Genomic DNA, 18,786 nt, shown 5'->3' with positions numbered 1-18,786 from the left:
TGTTACAAACTCCACTTAAACAGAGAAGTGATAGACTAATTTGAACAAAAGCAGAGGCCTGAAGTGTGTATTTTTCAATAGAAGTTGAGTAAGTTCCTGATAATGGTTTAGAGGCCCCGTCACCCTTCGGTTGAGTGTCTGCTTTCTCAGACAGTTCCGTGTGATTGAAGAGATTATTTTGTTGCATAAACACGACACAAGGACTTTCATCTCTCACCAGAACTTTTTATTTATTTGTATTTTTATAAAACAAGATATAAGCAATTGAATTTCGATTGCATCAGCAGTTGTGTCACAGCATTGCCACTAGAGCTACATATAGGAGACTACCTTTGTACAGGCACATGTGCAAGGTCAAATGTACAAACTGTTAAAATGACATATTTATTAGCATATTTACAGTGTGGATTTGCAAATTATTCACCATCTATTGCAACCATCCATTTATACACAGAGCAAAGTTTTGGCCCTCTTTATGGCAGTGTATTTAAGCTTCCTGAAAACGTTGACCAGCTCTTTGCTTTTATTTTTTAACAAACACACTCACATATATATCCGATAAAATTCAATACAAAAGATAGAAAATCTTTTTTATGAGCCCTCAGGCTCTTAAAGCCACAGGTGACATAGGAGACGTAAGAAAGTGGCAATTGTGTTTGATTGTCACCGATGCAACATTTACCACAAAAAAAAATCTGCACTCGTTTTGACAAAATGCATCATTAAGCTACATGCACCATAAAAGCACCACACTCACCGCACGAGGGTTGACAATAGCCCATCGTTTCTCAGCAGGTCTGACGGTGAGTGCACTGAGAACATCCCTTTTCCACAGACACGTGCCGATGCTGGTCCCAATCTGGGTCCGTTACGTAAACACACTGAATTATCAATTATATAACATTTTGAAACAGTCGTTTGCGTCTTCAGCTCTCAAGTGTATACAAAAACAGGCCGGTTCTGAGATCACCAAATCTGGGACCAGCACTGGCACCATTTCAGTGATAAAGTGATAACTGAGTACTTTGGCACTGGCATACTGAGTATGGAGGAAATACCTATTGAGAAACGGAGTGCTGAGCTGGGTAAAACAGGAGTGAATGAGGTATTAATACATCCCTGACTTCTAGAAGAGAGCGGATGAACTGATTGTTTCATTGGGAAAGGAGGTGAGGATGGGGATGGGGACTGACAGATTAGAAAAAGAAAGAAAGAGAGTAAAATGGTCTTTTAAGTGCAAATGAAACCACAGTATGACTGACACACAAAGTATGTGATGAACAGAAGTGTGTGCAAACAGCTTAGCTGAAATCAATTCTTCAACTCAAATGGCATAAAAGAAAATCTTTGGATCCTCTTCATGAAAATTCCCTGCGAGCGTGCTCTCCCTAGTGCCCTAACTTGTGAAACAGTCCGATTTTCCTTCTCGGGAAACCCATTTAAGGACAGTCAGCAGATAAGGGGTCCCACCATAATAGCAGAGAATTCAGTTCTCATTGTTTTTGGAGGGATGGGTCTCTCCTCATCATCTTTGCAAAAGACAGAAAGAACAGAGGCATGATGATATGGAGGAGATGGAAGAAGCACTAGATGTTTCTAGGGTGAGCGTGACGTCTTTTACTCCATTAAGTTGGGAGACTCAGGGATGGGTTCTGTAAAAAGAAAGTACAATTATTAGCTTATGATGTTAGGTTTTTGTGCACCGATTTAGTTTTACATGAACTTTGTTTCACCCTTCCTTTGTTTTATTTGTGGAAACTCCTTACATATGAAATGAGTGATGTTGCCAAAGCTGTGTGGGCGCTCCATATGTAAATGTGCCATTTCTTTTTTCAAATGCTTTTGCAGCTTAGTGTGAATGAATGGTCTGAATGGGATGTGGTGGGAGCTTTGCATTGTTTTCTGTTTACATAGTAGTTTTAAATCGTCCATAACTGTTTTACATTTATGCATGTGGCACTGCAGCTTAGATTGTTGTCAGGGTATATATTAAATTAGGTTTTTTCATTCTTTAGGAAGTGAATGAATGATTTCAGTGTTGCTGGTGTCATGCTTTTCCTGTTTGAGCTGTCAAAATTGCAAGGAAAACACACTTTCTTATGATATTTTCACCAAGGTCTTTAGAGTGAAATGAGAGATCTTATTAAGCAACTATTTCATGTAAAAAAAATAATCATTATCATAATTGTAAATAATCATATATTTGTTCATTTGTAAATTACACTTATTGTACTGCCTTAAAATTTGTAACAGTAGTTATTTACTTCATTCTAGAACAAAAACTATATTACAGTAATGAGAATCAACATTTAAAATAATAAAAATAGCTAAATACACTACCAGTCAAAAGGTTTTTTTAAAGAAGTCTCTACTGCTCACTAAGCCTGCATTTATTTGATCCAAAGAACAGCAAAAACAGTCAAATTATTAAATATTTGTATTATTTAAAATAACTGTTTTCTATTTAAATATATTTTAAAATGCAATTTATTCATGTGATTTAAAAGCTGTTTTTTACTGTATTAAAACTTTTGACTGCTAGTGTAAATAAGTGAATAATACGGATGCATTTCGATAATGGGAATTCAGAAGAAAAATATATTTTATTATCATAAAAAAAATTAAAATCAATATCCTGTACTTTGAATGAAATCTTTAACTTATTTTTATTTATATTGTTCTGCATTTTGTGTTTTTTTTAATCTATTAAAACACAACTTGCTTGTATTACAACTTTACTTTTCAGGTGATTGCCCATTTTTCATTATCCAATCAGTAACTAAAGGATACAGTTAAGTCCCACCCCGTGTTTTTATCAGTGAATATTTAGTTTAGCCTCAAAGCATGTCACATTAAGTAGGTAAAATGGTTTGCAGACTTGTTTAACGTTGACATTAACGTGTCTGTGTGGGAATACAGAACTGTCTGTGTATGTGCCAGTAGGTCATGTATAATGAAGAAACACACATAAAAGTAGGCACGTATGCACACGTTCTCGGTTTCTCAGAATCCAGATTGTCGTCAGAGAAGCAGAAATGAGTGTTGTGAAATGAGGGAGAAAAGGGGAAATTGACATTCTGTAAATTCCGCTGAGTTAAAGGTTAAAGGAGAGGAGGCGTTTGTCTGTATGTGTGGAGACTGAGATGGACCTCATAATGTTCGCCTACATACGAGACTAGTTTTGTTTGATAGTGTGCGGATTTGCATGCGTGTGTTAAGTTTGAATTGAAACTGGGTACATCCTGTGCCTACAGAGAGGAACAAAAAAATGTCTGTTTGTGTGGTGTGTGTGTGCATTTGTTTAAAATTGTGTTTGCACCATCATTGTGTGTGTAGAACTTCCCCAGATGTTTCTTGTCACCTACATAGCAGTGACAAGCTTCAGCAATCTAGCTGGTTTTAGATTACAATTGTGTGTGTTTGAGTCATACCCTGTGCTGAGAAGAACAATTCTCCTTGTATGATTGGAGAGAATGGAGTGCCGGGATCCGACAGGAGGTGGCGTCCTGTTTCAGATGACTGCCTCATTATTTGGGATACAGTCCGAGGTTTAGGTTGTGGAGAATCGCCCAAAAACACTGGGTTCTCATGGGCCTGTGCTTCACTAGAGAGAGAATGAGATTATAAATTAAAATATGGTGTTTATGTATTTAAAAAAACAAAACATATATATTTCATTACAAAATAAACATTTTGCATACAAATATGCAAAATACAAAATATTTGGCCTAGTTTTAGTAATAATATTGTAAATAAATGAAAAATAATGTATTATTTAATTCCTAAAATACGCTAGTTGCATTTGTTGTACTGTGCTTAATTTATGCTTCTTTTACAGTATTTATTTACTTTATTCAAGAAAAAAAGTGCATTACAGTAATGAGAATCAACATTTTGGATGAGAATGTAAAAAAGAAATTATAATCTGGATGCATTTCAGCAATGGGAATTTAGAAGGAAGTTATAGTTTATATCATAGAAATAATGTTATAATACAAAAAAGAAAAAACATAATTGATAAAAAGATTATAATGTTTTAAACATCAGCTTTGTTCTATAATTACACTATAAGTCAAATATTTTTGAACAAAAATATTTTTAATGTTTTGTAAAGAATTTTCTTCTGCTCACCAAGCCTGCATTTATTTGATTTAAAATACAGTAAAAGCAGTAATATTTTGAAATATTTGTACTATTTAAAAGAACAGTGTTCTAGTTGAATATATTTTAAAATGTAATTTATTCCTGTGATTAAAGCTACATTTTCAGCGTCATTACTTCAGTGTCACATGATCCTTCAGAAATCTTTAAAACAGTTGAGTACATTTTTTCAGGATTCTTTGAGGAATACAAAAAACAAAGATCAGCATTTATTTGAAATAATAAGCTTCTGTAACATTATACACTATACCATTCAAATTCACTAAGCCATTTTCAACATAATAATAATAAATGTTTTTAAGCAGCAAATCAAAATATATGAATGATTTCTGAAGAATCATGTGACTGAAGTAAAGATGCTAAAAATTTAGCATTGAAATCACAGGAATAAATTACATTTGAAAATATATTCAAATAGAAAACAGTTCTTTTAAATAGTAAAAATATTTCAAAAGAGACTTATTTAAAAAACATTAAAATATTTTGACTGGTAGTGTATGTATATTAATTTTAGGATGAAATGTGAAATTTTATGTTTTAATATCCCTTGTTGAGTCTAGAGTAGTGTTTTTGTCACTGAGGAAACTCACCTGTCCATACGCACCAGCTCATGTGCACCTGATAAAAACAGGAACAGGAAATGGTTCATAGTGAGAAAGGATATGCAGTCTTTTTAAAACAATTAGTGCAGCTCTGCAGTGCAGGACATGTGCAGTCTCACACAATATATAGGTCAGTGTAAGTGTGTGAGCAATGCATGACTAAGTGTGTGTGTACTCACGTCTGTGTCGCTCTACTGTTTGCCTCTGTCTGTAAACCAGCATCAGTATAAGCGGGAGGCACAGAATGAACGCGACACAAGCTGCAATAGCCAGGCCTTCAGCCACAGAGTCTGAAAAGGAAAAACAGAAAGGTTACGGTGGAAAAGAGGGAAAAAAATCAGTAGTGAATCGGCCATAAGTATTTGCACACCTAAAGCCACACTTAAAAATGCTTGATTGCTGTTGCATTAGATGCCAGTTTGAATATATATTATATATTTTATATATATATATATATATATATATATATATATATATATATATATATAAATAACAAAATGTTGGCTTTTAGAGAAGGAAAACAACAGATTTGAGGTCAAATTTACTAAACAGTCATTCCATTTTGTGTGCCGTGCTGAAGCGCAAAAACTTTTCTCAGTCTAGTTTTACTAGGTGTTAATCGGGTCATATGATGCGGTTTCTTGTTTTTCTTTGTATTTGGAGTGTTACAAGCTGTTTGTGCATAGATAAGATCTGTAAAATTGCAATGCTTAAAGTCTCAAAGTCAAAGAGATATTTATTATAAAAGTTAAGACTCAGCCATGCCTTCCTAAAACGGCTCGTTCAAACACGCCCCCACATGTCCACATCACAACGTGGTTGGATTTGCATAACACCGCCCATATGTATATGGAAAGAATAAAGGCGTAACTTAACCTTCCAAATGAGGACACAACTAGAAATCAGTGGTTAAGTTATATTTACAGCACTGTTCTGGAACAGTATAACGCAAAAATGCGAGTGTGTGCTGTAAATTTCACAGAGGACTGTTTCCTTAACCTGGAAGAGCAGCTTATAATGCCAGCTGTACACAAAGGGTTAATGCTATAAAGTGGGGCAATTCCAGTGTTGCAAGGACAGTCAGTCTGTGCTTCTGACGTTTTCATATTTAAAGAATTTGCTACTGTTCAGAGAGGGCAGAGAGGAGCAACAATAATGTACAGTATGTGGAAGATAATATGTTTTTTGGAACCTCAAATAGCATAAACACATTGCATTACACCAAATACACAAAATAATGCTATTTTTAGCAACATCATACGACCCCTTTAAATGCACTGAAATTACATTTGGGTATTTAAATTGAATGGATAGTTTACCCAAAAATAAAAATTCTGTCATGATTTACTCACACTCAAGTTATTCTAAACCTCTATGAGTTTCTGTTGTTGAACACAAAAGAAGATATTTTGAAGAATTTAGGTAACCAAACACTTTCTGATAGTAGTATAGTGACTTCTGTAGTATTTTTCCATACTATAGAAGTCAATAAGGACCAACAACTTTTTGGTTACCCACATTCTTCAAAATATCTTCTTTTATGTACAACAGAGGAAAGACACTTAGAACTGAATGTTTAGAACAACTTGGGGGTGAGTAAATGATGACTTAATAGAGTAAATGAGGTTTTTTGGGTGAACTATCCCTTTAAGTCATTGTCCATTTTTTCGAATTTTACATCGTATTCACAAAACTCTATTTGTGAACTTCAGGGGAACTTTCATTGACCTAAACATGTAAAAACTCATTTTACATATTTTAAGACTTCTTAGAGCCACTGTATTGTGTGTATGGTGTTGAACGTACCATCTGAAGGACTGTGAGACCACTCCAAACACTTCACACTGCCGTTGCGAGATTTTGGTGTCGCTGTGAGAAAGTGATACGTTAAAATCATGCAAAAACAGAAGGGATACATGAATATCACATGTGACCTCTCTCCTTGCTCACTTACATGGCACCACATTCAGGTAGATAAATTCACGGGCCCCTTGCTCCATCTTTTGCTTGTTAAATTCCAGAAGCACGCAGCAGTATTTGCCCTGGTCCCTGTGCTTGATGTTTTGTAAGGTGATGGAGAAATACTTGTCCTTGTCGGTGTATTGCACTCCCAGTGTGCTGTTGGAGTGGCTGGACCCACGTGGATGTGCGCCCCTGCGGCAGCGCTCCTGTGAGTGAGGTGTGAAGAGCCAGGTGTCCCACAACTTGTCCTCTGCATGAGCCTTGGATCCAGACTGAACACACATCATAGTGACATTGGCCCCTTCAGGACACTCGTAGACCCGATGGGACACGGAGACACTAAAAGTGTGACGCTCACCGCTCGCTGGACAGACAGAGAGAAAACAGTAATTTTATATTAGATGTGTATGATGTTTTGGATCTTAAAAGTGCTTTTTCAAGTCCTAGCTTAATTAGTACAGACAACTGTAAAGCTGTTGAAAGTTGATTTCTCAGAAAAACAGAAAATACATGAAAAATTATTAGGGGTTCAAGCGCGTAGTGCTGAAACCCTATTTTAATTGTTAGAATGGCCAAAGATCAGCAATCTCCAAGTAAACCTGATTGTGCAGACAAAACTGTTAGTCGGAGAGACTTGAAACTTGGAGGGAAGGTAGTATTCACACCATCGACAAGGTCACCAAGTCTTGCCCCAGTTGACCTGACGGAGGTGCTACAGCGATCCAAACTACAAATCGCTCATAACTCATAAACTGTCAGTCACAACCTCAATTGTCTTATGGAAAACTTAAGGGTATTTTGGATTTTTAGAAAAACCCACGTTTGCAAACTAGTTCTAGGATTTTGGCCCAATCGGAACCAAACCAGTGCAGAAAGATTCTCTGGAGAGTGAGTATCAATAATTATCCAAAAAAAGTTGAAGTTTTCACTCTCTGTCGCAAAGCGACACCAAAACGTTTGAAAAGGGTAGGGCCACTTTGAGCAAAATGCCTGTAACTCCTGAATGGAATGAGATATCTCTGCCAAACTCAGAACACTTACAGTATGTAAGAGCTCAATCTGAGGTCACAAAACAAAAATCGTGGCGCTTGGCCACTTGGTGGTGCTATAAGAGGAGAAAAAACATAAAAATGGCTATACCTACACAACCATTTGTCCTATCAACATGAAAATCGCTGTGCACTGTCTTGGTTCAAAGTGCCACAAGTGTCTATAAGGACATTTGCGTATCTCAAAAAAAAAAAAAAAACATTACCGCCACTGGCTGATAATGTTTGAGCACCTATTAGACACGGTTAACAGAGACCAATTGGAACGAAACTCGGTGGGACAAAGGTCTGTGAGAAATGTGAAAAAAATCAGCCACTGGGGGTGGTGATATTGCATTTTTCAATGGTGTAAACGATTGTACAGTGAACGGTTTTTCACGTGATATTCATATCATATGATAGAACTCATTTTGATAGAAGACAACTTTGCCTCTAAAACCATTGCTGTCAATCAAATTGTTTGTTAAATGATTGAGAAGATATAAAAAAACCTTTTGCGAACTAGTCCTAGGTTTTTGCTCAATCTGAAAAAAAGAAAGAAAAACACTTCAGTACAATTCTCTGGAGACTCTAGGTCAATAATTACCAAAAAAAAAATTAAATGTACCCTTTGCAAAGTCTTTTAGAAAAGGGGCCTGTCCAAATTTACCCAAAATCCTATAAAGCCTAAAGGAAAACTCAAAACTTGACGAAACGTGGTGAGCATATATGGCAGGTGATTCTAAACAAGCATACAAGCAATACAGGCTAAATAATGTCTTTTTTCATAAGTGCTTAAATGCCTTAGTGCTTGAACCTTGGTAATTGTTGCTTGCAGCTAAATTCTAAATTTGAAATTTGAATTTGAAATTTTGAATTTGACTATTCAATTTGTATTTAAATGTCAACCGTTCTTTATTTTTTTGCATGTCAGCACAGGCAGAGACATACAGCAATATTCGTATTTGACAAAGTGGGTTTCTTGAGCTTAACTGCTTATTTCCCCATAGAAAGTGTGTATTTGGTACTTGTAATGTGTGAAGTTCAGCACTTTAGAGTCAGCTGATCACATATGCTAGTCTGTAAGCCTATCAAAGTTTGTTTACTGCAGTATCTGTGGCTAGGCTTTAGCGGTTGACTTTATCTTAAAAACCAGTGTCAAAATTTAAGCCACACATTTTAAAAGTGTCACTAAACAGTATTATTTTATTGCGTTTTAATTTATTTATTATTGTAATAATTTAAAATCAACTTGACAGTATCTACTTGATGATACAATAGATGCTTTATGTTATGGGTGTGTGTGACCCTGGACCACAAAACCAGTCTTAAGTATATTAAGGTATATTTGTAGCAGTAGCCAAAAATACATTGCATGGGGCAAAATTATTGATTTTTCTTTTATGCCAAAAATCATTAGGATATTAAGTAAAGATCATGTTCCATGAAGATATTTTGTAAATTTCCTACCTTAAATGTATCAAAACTTAATTTCTGATTAGTAATATGCATTGCCAATCTTTTGGGCCAAATATTGTCTAACCTAACAAAACTGTACATCAATGAAAAAGCTTATTTATTCAGCCTTCAGATGATGTATAAATCTCAATTTCAAAAAATTGACCCTTATGCCTGGTTTTGTGGTCCATGGTCACATATATTATATATAATATTTCTACAGGTATAATCAATTTTTTATTACTTGTTTTAAATCAACAAAGGACTTATGAAATGCTTACTTGAACTCTGTGCTTTTTAACTCACATCAGTACATTTTAGTGTATACTAAAGTTGTGTACTAAACTACTATAAGAGTGTTTTGAAAAACAAACTTTGTGAAACCCAGATGTGCTCTGTGGAAGAAAAACATTTCCACCACATTACTGAGCAAACAGCAGCAGGTGTTACTTCAGATTTAAGTCCTCTGCTGCTATTGTTTTTTTATATCCATAACCGTGTTTGTGCTTTAGTTTTATTGTGTGTGCATATCGTGTGTGTAGAAGGGTGGCACACTGAGTGCATTGTTTCCAGTAATAGACAAAACAGACCTACACCCTAATCACACGTATAAACCCAGTGAACCAGAGCTGAATGTTTATCAACCAGCCCACTGAAATGGGAAAGACCCTGATTTCTCATGAATGGATACATATTTCCTATATTTATGAATGACTGACCTAGATATTGACTGCTTGAATGCGTGGCTTCCTGTCAATTTGTGCCACTCTTTTATCATTGCCTTTGAAAAATACATGTATAGTTGACCTTACTATGTGTAAACTAAACTGTTCTTCATTTAAGTATGCCCTGAGAGACTTCAATGTGCACAGCTTCAATCTATGGGCATGCGTGTCAGGAAGAGCAATAGGAAACGGCGTCTTTGTGATAAAGTGCATTTAGGGCGGTGTGTCTGTTCCTGTCTCTCACAGACACAATACAGCTCAAACCCCTCCAGGCTTATTATTCCCTATAAACCTCATCCGTCCTCATATTCCCAATCAGCATTCGTAATTATCCGGTCCAGGGCTGCATTTTCCACCCCGTGAGATCCTATGCTGGGAAACCCACTCTGGCAGCTGCCAAGAGTTAAACACGTCTTTGTTGTGACTGGATGAAATACTACCCTGCATTCTGAACACAAACGTGCCGTCGCGGATCAAACTGGATCAAAGGCGTGTTAGAAAGTGTTTTAAACTCAGAGCCAATCTAAGCTGTTCCTTTAAAAGCATAAAAAGCCACTGAGAAAGGTTCAAAAGCACGATTTAAAGGTATTGTTGACTGAAAACATATCTTGAATTGAGCCTAGAACATTCTCAGACTCATCTGTGAGAGAGAAATAATAATAAAATGTTCCTTGCTTGAGGGCATCTGTCTGCAAATGTGTTTATCTGTGACATCAACACAAAGCATCTGTGTCACAGAATTTACATGGATGTCAGAATATAGTTGCTTATTTTCACTACAAAGAAAATGCATGGTCATTTATGCGACCAAGATCCAAAAGGACACCAAACATACACAATGGCTTTAAATTGTTCACGGATGATGACTTCTCTAAAATCGGTCACCTGATAAATGTCAAACCTCGTGTGATGCAGCTAAAGACACTATTTTGGAAATTAACATAAATACAAATGACATTTGAGGGTTTTTGGAGGGGAAGATTATCAGTAAATATTGAACTATTCCTCACACTGTTAAACTTCAAGAAGAAGCCTAAAGTATCATAACAGAAGTCAAGGTTCTCTGAAACCATATGATGCTTCTGAAAACCTCAAATACACTCTTAAAAATAAAGGTGCTTCACAAGGCCATAGAAGAACATTTATTGTCTAAATGGTTCCATAAAGAACCTTTAACATCTGGAGAACCTTTCTGTTTCACAGAAGGTTCTTTGTGGCAAAAGAGATTATAAAAAGGTAAGAAAGACATGGTTAATTAAAGAACCTTTGACTGAATGGTTCTTTGTGGAACCAAAAACAGTTCTTCTATGGCATCGCTGTGAAGAATCTTTTTAAGCACCTTTTTTTAAGAGTGTATAGTAAAACATGTCATTTTTTAAGCTTGACTGTATGCATGTATATGAAAAAGACCAACTCAGACAATGAGCTACATTGAAGACAATACTACAAGGTCACAAGAAGTGCATTTTTGTATTTGAGTCAACTGTTACTTGAAAAAAGAACCCCCTTCACAGCCCCCACCTACAAGTTGGTCTCATTTCTTGCTATCGCTGTTTGTGTAAGGGCCTCATTAAAAGGTGTTAATGAAAGCCATAGGGGTCTAAGAACCTCCCTCCCATCTATAGAGCGCGTGACTGTGAGGGACCGTCCCATTTCACCTGAAACCTCCTGCAGATCAGGATCGGCCCTCCTTCAGCTTCATGTATTGTTTTAGTAATAGACTGTTTTACATTTACAGAAGCAAAGTCGATAAGATCTTTTATAGAATTATCTTTGCAGATCGCAGGGTTTTTTAAAGGCTCTGCGGTCATGTAAGTGTCAATAACAATAAGCAATAGTGATATTTCCTTTAGCAAGCACCACTAATGCTCATTGTTGCATCATCCATCCTCTGTTATTTTTCTCTCTTAGTTCTTAGTAAATCATTCTGTCCTCTTCGTATTTTTACTGGGAAGACAGTGTGGATGTAGCCTCTCATGGGGAATTACAAACCCAGGGGGTCAGGAATGTAATCCTGGTGCAATATCCACAGATAGTCTCATTCCATCTGGGATCCTTTCTGTGTAGAAGTATATACTCTGTATCCATGTTTCAAACACTTCTTGATTTATCAGGCCTGGTTTGAGACAGATCACATATCGTCACACATTCAATCGAATCGATACTCCTTGCTATGGAGAACTGAATTGACGTTTAGTCAGCTTTAACAGCTTCCCTCTTGGAACAAGCCTTACAGATCCTGGCACTTGCTGAAAACCCACATCTCATACTGTCAAGCTTTAGACCAAAAATCAATATTAGCTAAATGATGAAACGGCCAGGGTCTATGGATTAATGGCTTTATATGCACGCCAGAGCTTGGTAAATTTAGCTAAAATAGCTGATTAGTTGTGGTAAACAGACTTAAATGTAATTTTACTCTTAATTTTTTTTTTGTTTGGGCTTCTCTGATTTGGCTAAAGGAAGCTGTGTAAATAAGGACGTATGCTATCCAAATAAAGCTGATGCATAAACAAGTGCATCAATAACACTGTGATTAAAGAATATGACTCAAAGTGCAGTTTTTTCATCATAAACTATTTTTTGTACACTACCAGTCAAAAAAGTTTTTGAACAGTATAAGATTTTTAATGGTTTCTGCTCACCAAGCCTCGATTTATTTGATCCAAAATACAGAAAAAAATGTAATATTGTGAAATATTTTTACTTTTTAAAATAACTGCTTTCTATTTAAATATATATTTTAACATGTAATTTATTCCTGTGATCAAAGCTAAATTTTCAGCATCATTAGTCTTAAGTGTCACATGATCCTTTAGCAATCATCCTAAATGTTGATTTGCTGTTAAAGAAACATTTATTATTTTCCTTATCAATATTTAAAACAGTTAAGTACTTTTTTTAGGATTCTTTATTTGAATAGGAAGGTCCAAAGATCAGCATTTATAATAAAAAGCGTTTGTAACATTATACACAAAAGCCCCAGTATATTTTATATGATTTGGAGTCCGTGTTTTTCTTTTCAACTTACTTGAATTGTTTTAACGTCTGTTAAATTCTGTTTAAGAAGACACGTCGTGATTATAACGTTTAATAATGGTCAAATACGTATAGCAGACGGTGAAAACACTGGTTTTGTAACTAAATTTAGAATACTACTGTTGACTGAACTTAGCTAATTAATATTAATTAGACACGCCAAATATATTAATATTCACAAGCAACATTGTAGGATTCGCTAGCTGTCTAACTCCCACTAGCGTTTGCGCCAATCAGCTACGCTTATTAGATAAACCTCACTTTAATACTTAATATTCATGAATCAAGGCGTCATCATAACAGTATCCTAAAATTTGATATTATCTCTAACGTTGCGCTCGACTTGATACACCAAAATATTGAGTTTCTTGTCGGTATTATTTCAACAAATATGTACGTACTTGACCAAAATTACACGGCTTTAAACCACGGTAGAAAAAGGAGCATCTGAAGTAAATGTGAGAAAAGTAGCGCGTCGCTGAACTGTGTGAAGTTGAGCTGTAATGTTAATATCATACACAATCGACCGCAAACTATGACAAATGACGGTAGGTATTTTTATAGAGTCGAGTGTTGATTTCAGGCCAAAACCTAAGAGGTCGAAAAGTTGGTTTTCAGTTTTAAAACAAGCTGACACACGCCCGTTCAGCCTCGAGGACGTTTTACAAGTAAACAAATGTCAGAATCAGGGCCGTTCACGCAAAACGCGCACGGAACGCAACCGGATTGAAAAGAGCGCAGAGGTCTAGAGACGCGTTTGTAAAGCGTGAACTACGATATTGCAACGCTAAAAAAAGGCAAAACGCGACTCTACAGCTAAATACGTCAATGTGACGCGTACTGTATGTACACAGACCAGCTATTAAAAACAGCGCAGCAATGTAAGAAAGCGTTCTGTATAAACGCGTCCAGAAATAAAGTCCAGAGTCGATTTACCTTGAACCGCAGTTAAGAGATGAAAGCAGAGCAACAGAGCGCAAAATACATCCATCAGTCCTGATGTCCTGTAATGTTCACGAAACTTGAAATGTCTTCAGTTTATTTCCAAAGTCCACTACAGTTTCTCCAGCTGTGATGACAGAAATCTTATGCTGTCTTCCTCTTATTCCCTTGTGTTGTAAACTCTCTTCCTCTTGTTCCCTTGTGTTGTAAACTCAAGTGTGTACAGTAAGATACTTCTCAGAGTCAATCACTGAAACAAGAAGCACTACTTCACTCATCCTCTTTCTCTCCTCCCTCTAAAGCTTTCACTCCTCCCACTACTAGATCACAACTTCAACTTGGTTTTTTTAAAACCATCTTTAAAACCAAATTCATCTTATGTGATGACATTTATGTAAAAAAAAAAAATATTATTTTTATGTTTATCTGTCTATTCATAATTATTTTATAATCATTTATTATAGAATTATATATTTAAACTACTTTTAATTTTGAAGTTTATTTATTTGGTAATATGATATAATATAATAAAGAAAAAAGGTTGCTTTTTGTCTTTAGTAAGATGTCCATACTATGGAAACCTGTTCCTGCCACAGCTAAGTTATTTATCTTGTGATAATGAAAAACTTTCTTGTAATAATGGCTTAATTTCTTGTAATAATGGCTTAATTTCTCACAATAATAAGAAACTTTCTTGTAATAATGACTTAGTTTCTTGTAATAATGAGAAACCTTCTGGTAATAATAGGATACTGTCTCGTAATAATAACTGTTTTATGTAATAATGAGAAAATTTCTCATAATAATGACTTAGTATCTCGTAATAATGAAAAACTTTCCTGTAATAATAAAAAACATTCTCGTAATGACTTTGTTTCTCGTAATAATGAGAAACTTTATTGTAATAAGATACCGTCTCATAATAATGACTTAGTTTCCTGTAATAAGGAAAAAAACTTTCTCATAAGAATAAGATACTGTCTCGTAGAAATGACTTAGTTTCTCCTAATGAGAATATTTTTCGTTATAATGACTTTGTTTCTCATAATGAAGAGAAACTTTCTTGTAATAATAAGAAACTTTCTCGTAATATGACTTAGCATCTCGTAATAATAAATAAACGTTCTCATAATAATAACAATGAAAAACGTTCTCATAATAATAAGTTACTTTCTTGTAATAATGAGAAACTTTCTAGGACTTTTATGCCTGTTCAAAGCAGTGGAGCAGAAGGGTTATCTAATTAAAATGAACTGTAATAATTATTTTAAAACAAAGTATAATTTAAATGTTAATTATTAATTTAATATAAGTATTATATAAATTTAAATAGTATATTTTACTCAACATTTATCTCCTTTTTAAGTGTCTGGGTGTTTATTTTTCTGTAGTAAAAATTTGTGTGAGTATGAATATATATTAAAACATATTTAACAATAATAATCATAAATCTGTCTTTCCACTGCTCTCCAGTTTTAATTGTTTAATTTGGCTTATTACAGATTTTAATTCATATTTGAAGCATGTTGTGTTTATAATATCACACATTTTGTTTTTTCTCACAATATAATCTGAAATGTAATACTGCTTTTATATTTTAGGATGGCTGTCCCTCTCAGAGGTTTTTAGCATCAGGCAAAGATCAGTTTTATACAGACTTAGGATGAATTTTTATGATGTTCCTCTAGAGACCATGTTCAGAATTTGTCATAGTTGACCAAATTTCAGTTTCAACACTTGTGACAACTGCTTGAGTGAACTTTGAGGGCAGACATGGTATTAGTTTGGATCTGATAGCTATTGATAGCATCAGACGCCAGAGGAAATGCACACATCAGTAGCCACCTGCCATCAGGTTATGCAAATAGCATTCAAACTTGCTATACTAGTTCACCATGATACTATAAGATAAAGAAGAAAACATGCAAATACTTTCATACAAAGTTCGTAAACATTGCCATGCTAACTAGACCTGCAAGAAGTTCACGTCTTTAGTTACAGATTCTGTAGAAATAGTGGTAGAAAGTTTGTTTTTTTAAATGCATTGACACTCTTTTTACATTTGTTTATAAGGGGTGTGTTGTTATTTGTTGATTGTTGTATACAGTTGAAGTCAAACATTTACGTACACCTTGCAGAATCTGCACAATGGTAATTATTTTACCAAAATAAGAGGGATCATACAAAATACATGTTATTTTTTATTTAGTACTGACCTGAATAAGATACTTCACATAAAATACATTTATATATAGCCCACAAGAGAAAATAATAGTTGAATTTCTAAAAAATAACCCTGTTCAAAAGTTTACTTGATTCTTAATACTGTTGTTACCTGAATGATCCACAGCTGTTTTGTTGTTGTTGTTGTTGTTTAGTGATAGTTGTTCATGAGTCCCTTGTTTGTCCTGAACAGTTAAACTGCCCGCTGTTCTTCAGAAAAATCCTTCAGGTCCATAGATTCTTTGGTTTTTCAGAATTTCTGTGTATTTGAACCCTTTCAAGCAATGACTGTATGATTTTGAGATCCATCTTTTCTCACTGAAGACAACTCATAGGGACTCATATGCAACTATTAAAAGCCGGGGGTGTAAACTTTTGAACAAAATTAAGATGTGTACATTTTTCTTTTGCCTAAATACCATATTTTTTTCATTTAGTACTGCCCTTCAGAAGCTACTTACATGTTCCCCAGAAGACAAAATAAGTTAAATTTACCCTCATCTTCACATTCAAAAAGTTTTCACCCCTTAATGAATGCTTAATGCATTGTGTTTCCTTCTAAAGCATCAGTGAGCATTTGAACCTTCTATAATAGTTGCATATGAGTCCCTCAGTTGTCCTCGGTGTAAAAAGTTGGATCTCAGAATCATACAGTCATTGTTGGAAAGGGTTCAAATACACAAAAAGCTGAAAAACCAAAGAATTTGTAGGAGCTGAAGGATTTTTCTGAAAAACAGCAGACAGTTTAACTGTTCAGAACAAACAAGGGACTCATGAACAACTAAAACGAAACAAACAAACAAAAAAACAGCTGAGGATCAGTATTAAGTAACACAGTATTAAGAATCAAGCGTATGTAAACTTTTGAATGGGGTCATTTTTAGAAATTCAACTATTATTTTCTCTTGTGGACTATATGTCAACGCCTTTTATGTGACATCTAATTCAGGTCAGTACTAAATAAAAACTAACATGCAATTTGTGTGATCCCTCTTATGTTGGTAAAATAATTAACAAATTAGCAAATTTTGCAAGGTGTATGTAACATTTTTACTTTGTACATATCTGTCCTGTTGGATTACCCTTGTTATTACTGTACAAGTGTTTCAAGCTTTATTGTTTGCCATCCATTTCCACAGACATCCACCACCGTTTGGGTCCGTATAATTGATGAAAATGACAACGCGCCTGAGTTTCCGGAGGAAGAGTATGTGACAGAGCTCAGAGAGGGGCCAAACACTGTAGGAGCCATTATCGCAACGGTTACCGCTATCGACCCTGATGAGGAACTCAACGGAACCATCCGTTATGCCATCTCCAAGGGCAACCTGGCCCAGACGTTCCAGATCAATAGCATAACGGTGAGGGGTCAGACAGTGATAGATAAGAAACCAGGATGGGTTAGAGACACTGATGTGTTTATTGGCACTATATAGATATGTTTGTTAGATGTGTTTGTACATGAGGTAACCTTTTTACTTTTATTTGAATGCTGCTGCTAATATTTAAATTAGTAGTCAGTGAATAACAACTACTCTTAAACTGTTTTCCCAAATCCTAAAAATGGGGTTATAACTTTGATGCACATATCAGTAGTTGTTTATTTATTATTACTACTAAGCATAAGTGTAGTTTTAAAGCACTACATTATTATTTTAAACCAATCAGTATGTTTAAATTCAAATATTTAGTTTGCATAGATTACAACGATAACTTATTTGCATAATAAGCAGTGTAAACATATTTGATTATATATAGTTTTCCCTTTAACTGACCCTGAAAAGGTCAATATAATTAGAAAAGGTAAAAATATCGAATTAAACTTTTGTCAAAAATAGTATGTTTCTCCCAGTAAATGTTTCTTTTATGCTCAGCAAGGCAGCGTTTATTTGATCAAAAATACAGTAAAAACAGTAATATTGTGAAATATTAGAATTTAAAACAACACTTTTCTATTTTAATGTATTTTTGAATATATTTTATAGATGTTTCTGAAAGAAGACTTTTATGCTCACCATGGCGGCATTTTTTTCTATCAAAAATACAGTAAAAACAGTAATATTTTAAAATACTATTGCAATTTAAAATAACACTTAAATAAATAAATATGGTTACAACGGTAATATTGTGAAAAAATACTACAATTTAAAATAACACTTTCCTATTTGAATATATATTTTTGAATATATTTTATAGATAGCACTTTACTATTTGAATGTATTTATATATATATATATATATATATATATATATATATATATATATATATATATATATATATTAGAGATGTTTCTGAAAGAAGACTTTTATGCTCACCATACTCACCCAATCAAAAAAAAAAAAAGTTTACTTTCCTAATTTATTGCTGTGATGCAATGTTGAATTTTCAGCAGGCATTACTCCTGTCTGTAAAACTACAGGATCCTCCAAAAATTATTCTAATATGTCTTTTTTTTTTTGCTCAAGAAACATTTCTTATTTTTAGCAATGTTGAAAACTGCTTAATATTTTTGTGGAAACTCTAATATATATTTTTTCTGTATTCTTTGATGAAAAGAAAGTTTAAATGAACAGCATTTATTTCAAATAGAGATCTTTTGTGACATTATAAATGTCTTTACTTTCTCTTTTGATCAGTTTAATGCA

General features: G+C 34.5%; 2 protein-coding genes across 2 annotated transcripts in view; one reads left to right on the top strand and one right to left on the bottom strand.

The window, feature by feature from the left end:
* Window positions 1–18,786, top strand: part of cdh23 (cadherin-related 23) — a 317,998-nt gene that overhangs the window by 271,025 nt on the left and 28,187 nt on the right. The window contains exon 37 of the mRNA XM_073834861.1: window positions 17,280–17,501. Coding sequence (XP_073690962.1) covers window positions 17,280–17,501 — 222 coding nt within the window. The remainder of the gene's footprint in view (window positions 1–17,279; window positions 17,502–18,786) is intronic.
* vsir (V-set immunoregulatory receptor) lies at window positions 205–14,139 on the bottom strand. Its single transcript, XM_073834860.1, has 7 exons — window positions 13,912–14,139; window positions 6,718–7,089; window positions 6,570–6,632; window positions 4,943–5,053; window positions 4,752–4,779; window positions 3,432–3,604; window positions 205–1,652 (listed from the first exon to the last, which is right to left on the bottom strand). The coding sequence occupies exons 1-7, from the start codon at window positions 13,964–13,966 to the stop codon at window positions 1,618–1,620; spliced, it is 837 nt and encodes a 278-aa protein (XP_073690961.1). The 5' UTR covers window positions 13,967–14,139; the 3' UTR covers window positions 205–1,617.

This window comes from Garra rufa, chromosome 2 (genome assembly GCF_049309525.1).
Source record: "Garra rufa chromosome 2, GarRuf1.0, whole genome shotgun sequence".
Classification (NCBI taxonomy): Eukaryota; Metazoa; Chordata; class Actinopteri; order Cypriniformes; family Cyprinidae; genus Garra; species Garra rufa.
Note: the sequence above shows the minus strand (reverse complement) of the source record. Positions and strands in the feature narration are given on the sequence as shown.

Excerpts from the sequence above, each read along its gene's own strand:
- vsir (XM_073834860.1), bottom strand. The coding sequence starts at position 13,966 with ATGGATGTATTTTGCGCTCTGTTGCTCTGCTTTCATCTCTTAACTGCG. Across the intron at positions 7,090-13,911 it reads TCTCTTAACTGCGGTTCAAG|CGAGCGGTGAGCGTCACACT; the intron begins GTAAATCGACTC and ends CTGTCTGTCCAG. Across the intron at positions 1,653-3,431 it reads ATTGTTCTTCTCAGCACAGG|AACCCATCCCTGAGTCTCCC; the intron begins GTATGACTCAAA and ends TTCTTTTTACAG.